Source organism: Aspergillus steynii (genome assembly GCF_002849105.1).
Source record: "Aspergillus steynii IBT 23096 chromosome Unknown P170scaffold_5, whole genome shotgun sequence".
Taxonomy (NCBI): Eukaryota; Fungi; Ascomycota; class Eurotiomycetes; order Eurotiales; family Aspergillaceae; genus Aspergillus; species Aspergillus steynii.
Genome location: NW_020194402.1, coordinates 2,043,330 through 2,056,580, shown reverse-complemented (window position 1 = coordinate 2,056,580; position 13,251 = coordinate 2,043,330). Strand labels below are relative to the sequence as shown.

At 54.3% G+C, this 13,251-nt stretch overlaps 3 protein-coding genes across 3 annotated transcripts; 1 reads left to right on the top strand and 2 right to left on the bottom strand.

Moving 5' to 3' along the window:
• The first annotated feature begins 546 nt into the window (after window positions 1-546).
• P170DRAFT_410836 (putative AMP binding domain protein) lies at window positions 547-7,215 on the top strand. Its single transcript, XM_024846863.1, has 6 exons — window positions 547-776; window positions 859-881; window positions 1,035-4,798; window positions 4,852-5,061; window positions 5,123-5,726; window positions 5,789-7,215. Exons 1-6 carry the CDS (start codon window positions 717-719, stop codon window positions 6,738-6,740), a joined length of 5,613 nt encoding a protein of 1,870 aa, XP_024703461.1. The 5' UTR covers window positions 547-716; the 3' UTR covers window positions 6,741-7,215.
• Window positions 7,216-7,586: 371 nt separating this feature from the next.
• P170DRAFT_410833 (2-isopropylmalate synthase) lies at window positions 7,587-10,065 on the bottom strand. Its single transcript, XM_024846862.1, has 4 exons — window positions 9,949-10,065; window positions 9,725-9,869; window positions 8,055-9,650; window positions 7,587-7,977 (listed from the first exon to the last, which is right to left on the bottom strand). Exons 1-4 carry the CDS (start codon window positions 9,954-9,956, stop codon window positions 7,777-7,779), a joined length of 1,950 nt encoding a protein of 649 aa, XP_024703460.1. The 5' UTR covers window positions 9,957-10,065; the 3' UTR covers window positions 7,587-7,776.
• Window positions 10,066-10,533: 468 nt separating this feature from the next.
• drs1 (putative ATP-dependent RNA helicase DRS1) lies at window positions 10,534-13,240 on the bottom strand. Its single transcript, XM_024845768.1, has 2 exons — window positions 11,348-13,240; window positions 10,534-11,281 (listed from the first exon to the last, which is right to left on the bottom strand). Exons 1-2 carry the CDS (start codon window positions 13,079-13,081, stop codon window positions 10,586-10,588), a joined length of 2,430 nt encoding a protein of 809 aa, XP_024703459.1. The 5' UTR covers window positions 13,082-13,240; the 3' UTR covers window positions 10,534-10,585.
• Window positions 13,241-13,251: the final 11 nt, after the last annotated feature.

Genomic DNA, 13,251 nt, shown 5'->3' with positions numbered 1-13,251 from the left:
AACATGGTTGTCTTGTGCTCAATCTATACGAAGGAGTAGACGGTACCCAGGCAGTATCTATACCCTTGGTTGTCCTGGTGTTGTCTTCGCAAGTCGCATTGTCGAGTGCCTGGTCTTGGTGGCTTGTATGGCTCCCCTCAGGCAATTCTCCCATCGGCAAAACTGAAGAATACAAATAGTATCCACCTCCACGGTAGACAGAGTGACCAGTGCCGATAGGCTAGATGCCCACCAACAACCTCAATTTCCATGGAATATTGTCCCCAAATGTAGATTGCATTGTTTGCACCTGCGAAAATATCCATTCAAGCCACGAAAGTGAAACACAACAAAGCCGTCATGTTCAACGGCGATCCTAGGTTCTTGCCGGGAGACCCAAGAACAACGACGCCCTGAGAGTGTGGCGGTGCCGCCCCTCTGCGCCGTGATTGGCCGCGCGGGTGTTTGTGGGATGATCAACCCTAGCCACATCGGCAGGTGACGTTGTGGCTTGGAATTGAATAAGCGCGGAGAAACAGAGACAACTTGCGAATACCACCTTGACAACTACATCGCAACCTGCCACACGAGCCAAAGGATCCTCTCGTCTCGTCGAGTGCCCGCTGCCAGAGGCTCAAAGAATCCTGCGATGAGGATCTCCCCGTCCTTACTGCCCCGTTTTATGCGCATTTGAGCGAGAACCCCTCAATTAGTCCCGCCCCTGCGCTTCTGTGAAGATGGCCGATGAGAATCCCGAGGTCCAGGCCGCTTTGCGGGACCTGGACAAGGAATTGGAGGTATGGACAACAATGCGACACGGCCATCATTCGGTGCGGCGCTTTTGAGGGATATATGGCTAACGAGTTATTCGCTGTCCAGGAGGGTGATATTACAGAGAAAGGGTAAGCCATCTTGGTCGGCCTAATATCCAAAGAGTCGGCCTGTGTCTCAACGCCGTGGATTTGATTGTTTTCATCATCGATTTACCCCTGCGAGAAACACATCCCGTATCTTCCCTGCGGCCGTGGAAGTGGGTGAGGCTGACTTGATAAAAGGTATCAGAAACGGCGCACGATTCTCCTTTCCCAGTTCTTTGGGCCAAACATGGCTCTCGGTTTCAATTCACCCAGCCCAGAAGACCCTTCCCCATCCATGACAAGTTCAAGCAACGCTCCGCAGGCAATCCTCAACGTCCGACCGCCAACGGCTGATTCGACCAACCCGGAATTCGCTTCGCATCCCTCCTTCCCTAGCAACCGTGATACTCTACAGGGCGGCGGAAGCCTCGGACACGACCGAAGAATAAGCGCAGATACCCAGGTTACGGTTGATAGAGATAGCGCGTTTCTCCAAGGCCTGGATCGGATGCCATCGTCGGGATCTTATGACTCTCTCTTCCTTCCGAAGCCACCGCAAGGCCCTGGCATGCAGGAGGATTCTCGGACGGCGACGCTCATGAGCCAGAGTTACGCATTCAACCCTGGTACTCACCACGAAAATATGGATCCACCTGCGACCGGCTACGAGGGTTACGAAGAGTACGATGTGACGCCCGGCGGAGTCACGCGACAGTCCACTATGCTCGATTCCCAGCAAGGTTACTTCTCAGACTTCGCAGGACAGCAGCAGGATGATTACAGGGACAGCTATGGCGGTGGTGGGTTCCACCGATACTCTCAATCGGATGCTTTCTCGCCGACCGCAAACATGGCGCCGCCACTGATCCCTGCGTCTGAGCTGCCCCACGGCCCGGAGATCAACCACATGCTTCCCCTGGAGCCCCGTGACATCCCTTTTGCCGTGCAGGACCCGCATGATAAGAACATATCGATGGCGAACTTTGATAACATTCCCACCGTTCTCCGGCACCGTGCGCGGGTCCATTCCAAGCAAGCAGCTTATTGGGTCCTGGACCAGAAGGGCAAGGAGATTGCGTCGATAACATGGGAGAAGCTTGCAAGCCGAGCCGAGAAGGTGGCACAGGTCATCCGTGACAAGAGTAATTTGTATCGCGGCGATCGTGTGGCACTGATCTACCGAAACTCTGAAATCATCGAGTTTGCCGTTGCTCTCATGGGCTGTTTTATCGCCGGAGTTGTGGCGGTTCCAATCAACAGCCTGGAGGACTACCAGAGCCTTAATTTGGTTCTTACTTCAACCCAGGCGCATCTTGCACTGACTACGGAGAACAACCTGAAGAATTTCCAGAGAGATATTACGACGCAGAAGCTCAACTGGCCAAGAGGCGTGGAATGGTGGAAGACCAATGAATTTGGAAGTTTCCACCCGAAAAAGAAGGACGACACGCCACCTCTGGTCGTTCCGGATCTAGCCTACATCGAATTCGCGCGGGCTCCCACGGGCGACTTGCGCGGTGTCGTCATGAGCCACCGTACAATCATGCATCAGATGGCTTGCTTGAGCGCGATGGTCTCGACCGTTCCTAACTCGAGCAGCTCAAGGCAGCGGGGTGAAACCATCATCAGCTACCTGGATCCCCGTCAAGGGATTGGTATGATTCTAGGCGTACTCTTGACAGTGTACGGTGGACACACAACTGTCTGGCTGGAAGACCGGGCGGTTGAAACCCCAGGACTCTACGCCCATCTGATCACAAAGTATCGAGCCACAATCATGGCTGCCGATTATCCCGGATTAAAGATAACTGCCTACAACTACCAACAAGATCCGATGGCGACTCGGCACTACAAGAAAAACTCGGAGCCCAACTTCGGAAGTGTTAAGCTCTGCCTCATTGACACCCTCACTGTTGATTCGGAGTTCCACGAAATTCTTGCCGACAGATGGCTGAGGCCGATGCGAAACCCAAGGGCGAGAGAGATTGTTGCTCCAATGCTCTGCTTGCCGGAACACGGCGGTATGCTGATCAGTGTCCGCGATTGGCTGGGAGGCGAGGAACGAATGGGCTGTGCTTTGACCCATGAAATGGATCCCGACGAGCGCGAGGACTCTAAGAAGGAGGAGAAACAGTCCGAAAAGGCTTCGAACAGTGGGTTTGGAAGCAGCCTACTGGGCGGGGGGTCAGCGGCCCCGGCCCCGAAGGAGCAATCGAAAAATGAACTTGGAGAGGTCCTTCTTGACAAAGAGTCTTTGAAGAGTAATGAGGTCGTGGTTTTGGCCATGGGTGAGGACGCCAGAAAGTTTGCCGGCGCTATGCCACACGCTGTTCGCGTTGGTTCGTTCGGTTATCCAATCCCAGATGCGACTCTTGCTGTCGTGGACCCCGAGACCAGTCTGTTGTGTACCCCAAATGTCATTGGCGAAATTTGGGTCGACTCGCCCTCCCTCTCCGGAGGCTTCTGGGCACTGCCGAAGCATACCGAAGCCATCTTCCATGCACGACCGTACAAGTTTGAAGATGGCAATCCTACTCCTATCCTCGTGGAGCCAGAGTTTCTGCGAACCGGTCTTCTTGGCTGCGTGATAGAGGGCAAGGTGTTTGTGCTTGGCCTCTATGAGGACCGTCTTCGTCAGAAGGTAGAATGGGTGGAGCATGGACAAGAAATCGTGGAACATCGCTATTTCTTCGTTCAGCATATGATCGTCAGTGTCTTGAAGAATGTACCCAAGATACATGACTGCACTGCGTTCGACGTTTTTGTCAATGAAGAACACCTTCCGATTGTTGTTTTAGAGTCATACGCAGCATCAACAGCACCAACAACATCAGGTGGCCCTCCTCGACAGTTGGACTCTGTTCTCCTCGAGTCTCTGGCAGAAAGGTGCATGGAAGTGCTCTATCAAGAGCATCATTTGCGAGTCTATTGTGTGCTACTCACTGCGCCCAATACTCTTCCTCGCGTTACGAAGAACGGAAGACAAGAGATTGGCAACATGCTCTGTCGCAAGGACTTTGATGCGGGTACTCTCCCCTGTGTTCATGTCAAATTTGGCGTTGAACGGTCGGTGATGAATCTGCCGATCGGCGTTGACCCCGTTGGAGGTATCTGGTCGCCACTGGCCTTGATGTCACGGCAAGAATTGCTTGGCATGGAAGAGAAGCAGTACTCCGGCGTGGACTATCGGGATGTTGTGATGGATGATCGTACATCGACATCGCTGAACAACTTCTCGACGATTGTTGACCTTCTCCAATGGCGTGTCTCTCGGCAGGCGGAAGAGCTGGCTTATTGCTCCATTGACGGCCGTGGCAAAGAAGGGAAGGGCATCACTTGGAAGAAGTTCGATATGAAGGTTTCTGCCGTTGCGACCTACCTACGGAACAAGATCAAGGTCCGTCCTGGTGATCACTTGGTCTTGATGTATACCCATTCCGAAGACTATGTCTACGCTGTTCATGCCTGCTTCTGTCTTGGGGTCGTCGTCATTCCTCTGGCTCCTATTGACCAGAACCGCCTCTCGGAAGACGCCCCTGCCTTCCTTCATGTCATAAATGATTTCCACGTCAAAGCAATCATTGTCAACAGCGATGTGGACCATGTCATGCGACAGAAGCTCGTTTCGCAGCATATCAAGCAGTCTGCCCAGGTACTTAGAATCGGCGTACCGGCTATCTACAATACCTCCAAGCCGTCGAAGCAGTCTCATGGCTGCCGCGAAATGGGTTATACTGCGAAGGATACATGGTTACAGAGCAACTACCCTGCTTTGATCTGGACGTACTGGACACCAGACCAGAGGAGAATCTCTGTCCATATCGGCCATGACACGATCATGGGCATGTGCAAAGTGCAGAAGGAGACTTGTCAGATGACCAGTTCAAGACCAGTCCTAGGTAGCGTGCGTAGCACTTTAGGTCTCGGGTTCCTCCACACTTGCTTGATGGGAATTTACGCCGGTAAGTGAATTATTTTTGGGCTGCAGGGATTCTCTTTTCTAACAAGTCTCTAGGAGCACCAACATACCTTGTATCGCCCGTTGACTTCGCGCAAAACCCTATGACTTTTTTCAACACGCTTTCGCGGTACAAGATCAAGGACACCTATGCTACTAGCCAGATGTTAGACTACGCCATGACCGCAATGGCTGCAAAGGGGTTCCGGCTGGACGAACTCAAGAACTTGATGATCTCCGCGGAGGGCAGACCTCGTGTCGATATTTGTAGGTTGCCTGGATCTCGCACACGGAGGAAACAACAGGCTAACATGAATATGCTTGGCAGATCAAAAGGTTCGCTTGCATTTTGCCTCGGCCAGTCTGGACCGTACCGCAATCAACATTGTGTACTCCCATGTTCTCAACCCAATGGTCGTTACAAGGTCCTATATGTGCATTGAGCCAGTTGAGCTCTGGCTTGATCTTCGATCTCTACGACGCGGGCTTATTTTCCCTGTGGACCCAGATACAGATCCTACTGCGCTCGTTGTTCAAGACTCAGGAATGGTTCCAGTCAACACTCAGATTGCGATTGTGAACCCCGAAACTTGCACCTTGTCCCATGTGGGTGAATACGGGGAAATTTGGGTCCAGTCCGACGCTTGTGCCAAGTCATTCTACGGATCTAGGCAGGAATTCGACCAGGAACGATTCAATGGTCGGATCATGGATGGAGATCCTAATGTTGCCTATGTACGGACTGGTGATCTGGGATTCCTCCACACTGTCACTAGGCCCATTGGACCTGGCGGCCAGCCTGTTGAGATGCAGGTTCTGTTTGTCCTCGGCGGAATTGGAGAAACCTTCGAGGTGAACGGACTCAACCATTTCCCCATGGATATCGAGAACTCCGTTGAAAGATGCCATCGTAACATTGTGGCCGGTGGATGGTGAGTTGTCTACCCAATTGACCTGATCTGGAATGCAATTGCTAACCCTATGGCCCCAACAGTGCTGTCTTCCAGGCTGGCGATCTGATCGTTGTGGTTGTGGAGGTCACGAGAAAGGCCTACCTGGCATCTCTCGTTCCCGTGATTGTCAATTCCATTCTCAACGAGCACCAAGTCGTCGCCGACATCGTTGCCTTTGTTCCCCACGGGGACTTCCCTCGGTCTCGCCTTGGTGAAAAACAACGCGGTAAAGTGCTAGCATCCTGGATTACTCGGAAGCTCCGAACGTTTGCCCAGTTTAGCATTCGTGACACTGAAGGAGCCGAGAATCATTTCGCAGACGGTCCACAGCACCGCGTTAGCAGAAGCTCTAAACCTGGAAGCATGATGGGCAACAGCACGCGACGATCCACCGTTGTACCGGAGAGTGATGCGCCCGCTGTTCCCCGGTCTCCAGCCCCAGCACTGATGGAACACCCTGAGGCATCAGGCGGTTCTTATCCGGTCGCGCAGGAACTCGGCGATGGGTCTACCCTCAACAGCCCGTCTACTATACCGGACATGATGTCGGTTTCGCAGATCACGGAGCCCATGCGCCCGGCTACATCTTCCACCGGTGGAAACATACCGGCCCCAATGGATCCCCCCCAGACGATTGGAAACCCAGACTTTGGTTTCGACTTTGGTGATTTCACCACCTCAGCTACTGCGGCGCCTCTAACCCAGACAGCGGGTCCGGCTCCTGTAAACGAACCCCTGCCTTATCGACCCGCAACGGGACATGCTTCGCAATCCAGCCAGCGGCAGTATGGCGGTCCCCCTAAGCCGCGACCATTTTCCTACGAACAGACCGAGTTGCTAGATGACGGCCCCAGCGACTGGGCCCAAGACGCTTTGATGTACCAGTCAGCACTGGGTGCGGACAACATGCATGCCCAGGGCGGACCCAACCAACCCCTTGGTGGCAACGATATGTCGAGGAGACACTTCGACGATGGTCATTACGGATACTAGGATACTAAAGACCGCATGGAAGCGAGCAGCTATCTCATCCCCCATCAGGTTCGGCTACTTTCTTAACCAGTGGACTTGATTTGGCCCGGTGACTTTGCATTATATTTGGCTATCCTCTGTGTTTAGAGCCCTTTCTCTTTCCCCCCTTCCCCTTTTGTTCCTTTCTTTTTTTGGTTTCTGGCATAGCCTATATGTTCTCTCCATTTGCACTTGGCATTTTGTTCTCCTGTTTCATGTGATTTCCCCTTTGCATTTTCTCTTTCCATCCCACGTCTTTGTCTTTTAACTACCCCCTTTGCCCATACCATCTCCCATGATTTGAATGACATGCTATGTTCTGTACATACATACATACATACATACATACATACATACCCCCTTCTTCCGATACACATGCATGTAATTACAAAATTTCAAAATCATGCTTCGTCCAGTTGAGCACTTTTCAAGCTGATCGGTTCTTCCCTGCCTGAAGACTGCTCGTTCTTGCTATTGATGGTACAGGATATACATCATTGCTTTTAGATTCCTCATATATTATGGGCTAATTGTTTAGGTTGGGTTCCTGCGATGGCTGCGTTTGGAGACCCAACCCCCGTCTTGGAAGATCATGATGACAGATAGTATATGCATGCATGCCACAAGACTTAAGTTGAATTCTCTACTGTGAGTTCTGTGCAGAAAGCCTAACCAAGAAGACGAAAACAATGTGAATGAACTGGATTTTGTGTTTCATTATGATTAAAGAAAACAACGAGTAGGATTTCTCGTGATCATTCTGTACATGTCTGCTTGCTTTTTGGTTCAACATTTTTTGTTGGCGTCTCTTGCATTGATGTGTCTTTTATCAATGTATCCATCCATCATTCGAGCTTTCATCCAACTCTGATACTCCCACGAAAATCCCATTGCGATATAATCAATACTCCACATCCCAAAAGTATATCCGAAAAAAAAAAAAAAAAGGAAAGATTCAAACTCCGTCATGTTCTTTTTTTGTTTCTCAGCCTTTCATCTTTTATATATCGCTGTCACGTTACAGGCTGTCGGCTTGTTTCGTCAGAGCGTCCAGGTCAACCTTGGGCGTGTTGCTGCCGTTGACGGCGGACTTGGCGGCGAGAATGGCGGCCTCGCTGGCGCCGTTCAGGTTGTCCAGGGCGTGGATGTCATCCGCAGTGAGGGTGCTGGAGCGGTGGGGACGGAAGGGGGCAGGGGATCCGGCGCGGCTGGTGAGGAACTGCGGAGAGGATAAGAGTTAGAAAAAGGCTCATAGGGATTATCAATCGGGATGGGGTTCAGCGGAGTTTGACTTACCGAACTAGCAGCACTCAGGAGGGCGATCAGACTGGCCTGGACCACATCCTGGTGAATACCGACACCCCAGACTTGTTCCTTGCTGCCGGCCGCGGTACATTGGATGTAGGTGGCGGCCTTCACGTCACGACCACGACCAGAGGAGTTGTCTCCGCCGATCGAGTGTTCCTTGTAGTCAACGACATCAAGGTCAATGCCCAGGTTCGACAAGGCTTGAGCCAGAGAGGAAATGGCACCAGGACCGACACCGGTGATGGCGTGCTGGATGCCGTCGATCTCGATGACACCGGTGAAGCGACGCTTGAGGTTCTTGGTGTTGAGGGCCTTGCCGGGCTCCGGCGGCGCGGGGGAGGTCGAGCGATCCGTGCTGATGTTGTAGTCGACCAGGTTGAAGCGGGGGTTGGACTTGAGATGGTAGGCCTCTTCGAAGAGGCTGGTGATTTCGCTGGCGCGCAGCTCGCGGCTGACTTCTTCCGTCCGGCGCTGAACGATCTTGCTGAACTCGACCTGGAGGGCGCGCGGGAGATCCAGCTCCAGACTGCGCAAAATAACCCAGGCGGCACCACCCTTTCCGCTCTGGGAGTTGACCCGGATAACGGCCTCGTAGTTTCTTCCGATGTCCTGGGGATCCAGGGGCAGGTAGGGGATCTCCCATTCGTTGTCGTCCGTGGCATTGCCATCCTCGCGCAGCTTGAATCCCTTCTTGATGGCGTCCTGATGACTGCCACTGAAAGCGCAGACAACCAGCTGGCCACCGTAGGGCCAACGCTCATTGACGGGGATCTTGTTGCTCTCTTCCACCACCTTGATGACGGCATTGATGTCCGAGAAGTCAACCTTGGGGCTAACACCCTGGGTGTAGAGGTTCAGTGCCAGGGTCACCAGATCCACGTTCCCGGTTCTTTCGCCGTTACCAAACAGGGTACCTTCGACACGCTGCGCACCAGCCATCTGGGCCAGCTCGGCGGCGGCGATAGCACAACCGCGGTCGTTGTGAGGGTGTATCGAGACCACATACTTCTCCCGCTCCGTCACATGGCGGCAGAAGTACTCGACTTGATCGGCGAAGATGTTGGGGGTGGCCATTTCGACCGTGGCCGGCAGGTTGAAGATGATGGGGTCCTCCTTGGTAGGCTCCCAAGCCTCCTTGACGGCCTCGCAGACCTGCGCCGCGAACTCGGGCTCGGTGTCGGAGAAGGTCTCGGGGGAGAATTCAAGATGCCACTGGGTGCCAGCATTCGTGGGGTCGTCCTTGGTGATGGAGCGAGCGTATTTCGTGCAGCGAACAGCCATTTCCAGACTCTGCTGCTTATCCATGTTGAAGACGATGCGACGGAAGCACGGGCTGGTGGCCAGGTAGATGTGCAGAATAGCCTTCTTAGCGCCCTTCAGGGAGTCGACGGTCCGGCGGATGAGGTCCTCGCGACAGGGGGCCAGCACCTGGAGCCAGACATCGTCGGGGGTCACACCGGGAGTCTCGACCAGGCGGCGAGTGAAGTCGAAATCCGTCTGCGAGGCCGACGGGAACGAGACTTCGATTTCCTTGTACCCGATATCTACCAGCATCTTGAAGAAACGGAATTTTTGTTCGCCGTCCTGCAAACAGAGAAAGCGATTAGCACCGCGGCCTTACGGGGCTCCAAACAGTCTCATGGCATCTTCCAACTTACCATGGGATCGGGCAGACTCTGGTTGCCATCTCGGAGATCGGTGGCCAGCCACCGAGGAGCCTTGTCAATGACCTGATCGGGCCATTGACGGTTCGGCAGATGAAGCGGCTTGAAGGGCTTGTACTTCTTGGAGGGATCTTTGAGCCTTCACGAGAGCGTCAGTTACCAGCGAATGGTGGGGCATCAAGGAGGGGGAGGGGCGGTGACGGGGAACGGAAACATACATCGGCATGATAGCGGTTGGCGGGGGGGAGATCCGCAGGGGAGAATGAGGGAGAGAGGGAGAGAGGGAATCCGACGAGGAGAGAAGCGAAGACGATTGGAAAAGAGAAACGAACGAAAGGACGAGGAGTATTTAAGAGGGACGAACGAATGGGAGTGACTCAATTGCCATTCGTTCGCCTTTTTCTCTGCGGCCGACAGCGGACGCCCCTTCAGGCACCTGATTTGCCGCCCGTCACGCCCTTCTCTCTCTCGACCAGCGTCGTCTTAGTGCCATTCTGACGCACAGGGACTCCTTTCCGGTGACTCCCGCAGTCGGACCAGCCCAATAACCCGCCTGTCATGGTTGAAATAAGCCCATGACTGTGCAGCCGCCGCTTCTGCAGCTCGTCGCATCCGATCGCAAACGTCATGTCAGACCCGGCGGTGACGCCGACACCGGACCCAACTCGCTGCCTCAGGCCCGCAACGTGGCCCCTGCGCGCCGACGGTAGCCGCGTCTAGGCGAATCCTCAGGAACCACTTTCGGGAGTGGGATCGGGGAGTATACGTGGGAGTATACGGAGGATGGCTCCTGAGTCACGGCCAAAACTCTCGATGATTCTGATGAAGGTCTATCTATCTACACATGCATCACCCTTATTTCTTCCCCTTCTTCTTGTTGCCCTTCGGCTTCGACTGGTTCTTCGGCGCCTCGCGCTCCGCCTTGCCCTTCTTCCACCCGGCGCCGCCTTCCAGTCGCTGCCGAGTGTCGTCCAGCTTTTTCTTGTCCTTGTTGCTCAGCTTCTGCTTGTCCTTCTTGCTGCCCGCCTCCGGTCCGTTCAGTTGCGTCGCTCCCAGCTTGCGGGCGGCGCGCTTGTCCTTCTCGGTCTCGAACCAGGTTCGCTTGGGTCGCGACATGATCTCGGCCTCGTGCTTCATCATGTTCTCGCCCTTGTTCACCTGCATCTCCGCCTGGGACAGCTGCTTCTCGAGCTTCTCCTCCTCAAGCACCGCGTCGATCTCCTCCTCCAGTCCCTTGGCCTGCGCCGCCCAATCGTCGGCAACGGCCGGGTCCACCACGCGGCTGGCCACCTTGGCCCCCTGCACCTTGCTCGCCTTAACGGCCGCCTTCACAACCTTGCGGTCCGGTTCGGCGGCAATCGTGCAGGCGCGACCAGACCGACCGGCACGGGCCGTTCGTCCCACTCGATGCAGGTAGATCTCGTGGCTTTGCGGCGCTTCGTAGTTGATGACCGTCTCGACTCCCTTGATATCGAGACCACGGGACGCCAGGTCGGTGGCCAGTAGGAACGCCACCTTGCCGTCTCGGAAGTTTTCCACGCTTTTAATACGCTGTAGTTTGATTCGGTTAGCGTCTGTCAATCGGGTTGGTACCAAAAAAAGGACTAAAAGACGTACCTGTTCTTGGCTCATGCTACCGTGAAGCTCGGCCGCTTTCAGGCCAAGCAGTCCAAACACGATGCGCACGCGATGGGCCTCGCGCTTCTGTCGGAAGAACACAATTACTCGTCCCGTGTAGATCTCCTTGCACAGATAGAGCAAGTATCCCAATCGCTTGTCCTCCCTGCCTGGCCGTAGTCGGACGAATTCCTGAACCAGGTTGGCCGAGGTATTCTTCTTGGAGTCGGCCATCAGTCGCACGGGTCGGTTGAGTCCGACTCGAATGAGTTTGTCGACCGTGTCCGTCATGGTAGCGGAGAACAGCATGGTCTGCCGGGACTTGGGAATGGTGGTCAAGATCTCGTTCAATTCGTCGGCGAAACCGTCTTCAAGCATTCGATCGGCCTCATCCAGAACCAAAATCTCGAGGGTGTCAACGGTAAAACTGGCCGAGTTGCGCATGTGATCGATGAAACGACCGGGGGTGGCGATAATCACATCGGGTCGCTTCTTCAGGATGTTCTCTTGCTCACGCAGACTGAAACCACCAACCAGCTGACAGAAGGTGATGTCGGTGTAAGTGGCCAATTTCGTTGCCACATTGTAACATTGGACAGCCAATTCACGAGTGGGCATCAGGATGGCGACGCGACTAGTGGGAACCTTGCGCGGACGGAAGAGCAAACGCTCCAGGATGGGCACAACGAAGGCAGCGGTCTTACCAGAACCCGTAACGGCACTACCGACGATGTCTTTGCCCAGTAGAGCCATGGGGATTGCCTTCCGCTGAATGGGGGTCGGGTTGGAGAAGTTGACGCCGGCCAAACCACGGAGGATTGGTCGCGAGAGGTTGAACTCTTGGAACGACATCTTCGCCAGGTCTGCCGAAGACTGTTCGGTTGTCTTCTCTTCCGGCGCGAAAAAGGCCTTGCGCTTCTCCTCTTCCTCGGCATCAACCTCGCTCTCGGCATCGGACCCATTATCGGAGCCATCGTCATCGGGGTGGTTGACGGGCGTTGCAACGGAGTCGTTATCAGAGGCGGCCTCGTCGTCGTCGTCATCGTCATCGCTCTCGTCTTCATCCTCGCCACTTTTCTCCTCCTCGTCGCCCGATTCATTCTCATCCTCCGACTCAGCCTCACCGTCGGCTCCCATACCGAATCCGTCATCAGCAAGCAGCTCGTCATCCTTGAAATCCACCTCCATGCCTCCATCCGACTCGTCATCTTCGGCCTCGCTCTCGCTCTCGAGCTCCTGCTTCTTCTTTTTCTTTTGCGCCTGGGCCTCCTTCTTTGCCTTTCGCCGCGAGATGATATCATCAATGTCGACCCCGGCCTTGTCTTCCTTCTTCGCCTTGCTGTCATCGGCGCCCCAGCCATCGAAGCCCTCGGTAACCGTATTCGCAATACCGCCAAAGTCGAACTCGAAATCGGGGTTCAGCGCGCCGTCGTCATCGCCGGCATTCTCTGCCTCGGCTTCCTCCTCCTCGTCGGCAGATTCTTCCGCCGGCTTGGCAGCGTCCTTTTTCGACTTGCCATTCTTCAATTGCTTCTTCTGCTTCTTGTTCTTTCCGGCCGCAGCCTCCGCCGTGTCTCTCTTGCGCTTCTTCGCGCTCGCCAGAGCCGTGTCTTCTTCGTTGTCGTCGCCGTCTTCATTGGCCTTTCCGAAGGTGTCGTTCTCGTCGTCAGAGAGCGTCAGCACGAAATCGTCGTCTCTGGAACTCCGCTTCTTGGCCGCCGGGTTGGGAGCCATCTTGGACGGGTATTTCTTTGAATTGGGGTCCGCTGATGGATACAAGGAAGTGCTGGAATAATGTCACCGGAAATTATTGACAATGGTAAGATAAAAAGAATCAAAAATGCAAATGGATAAAAGAAAGACTTCTGGGACCACTTCCTCCTAATGGTCTGCCGCACCTGAAC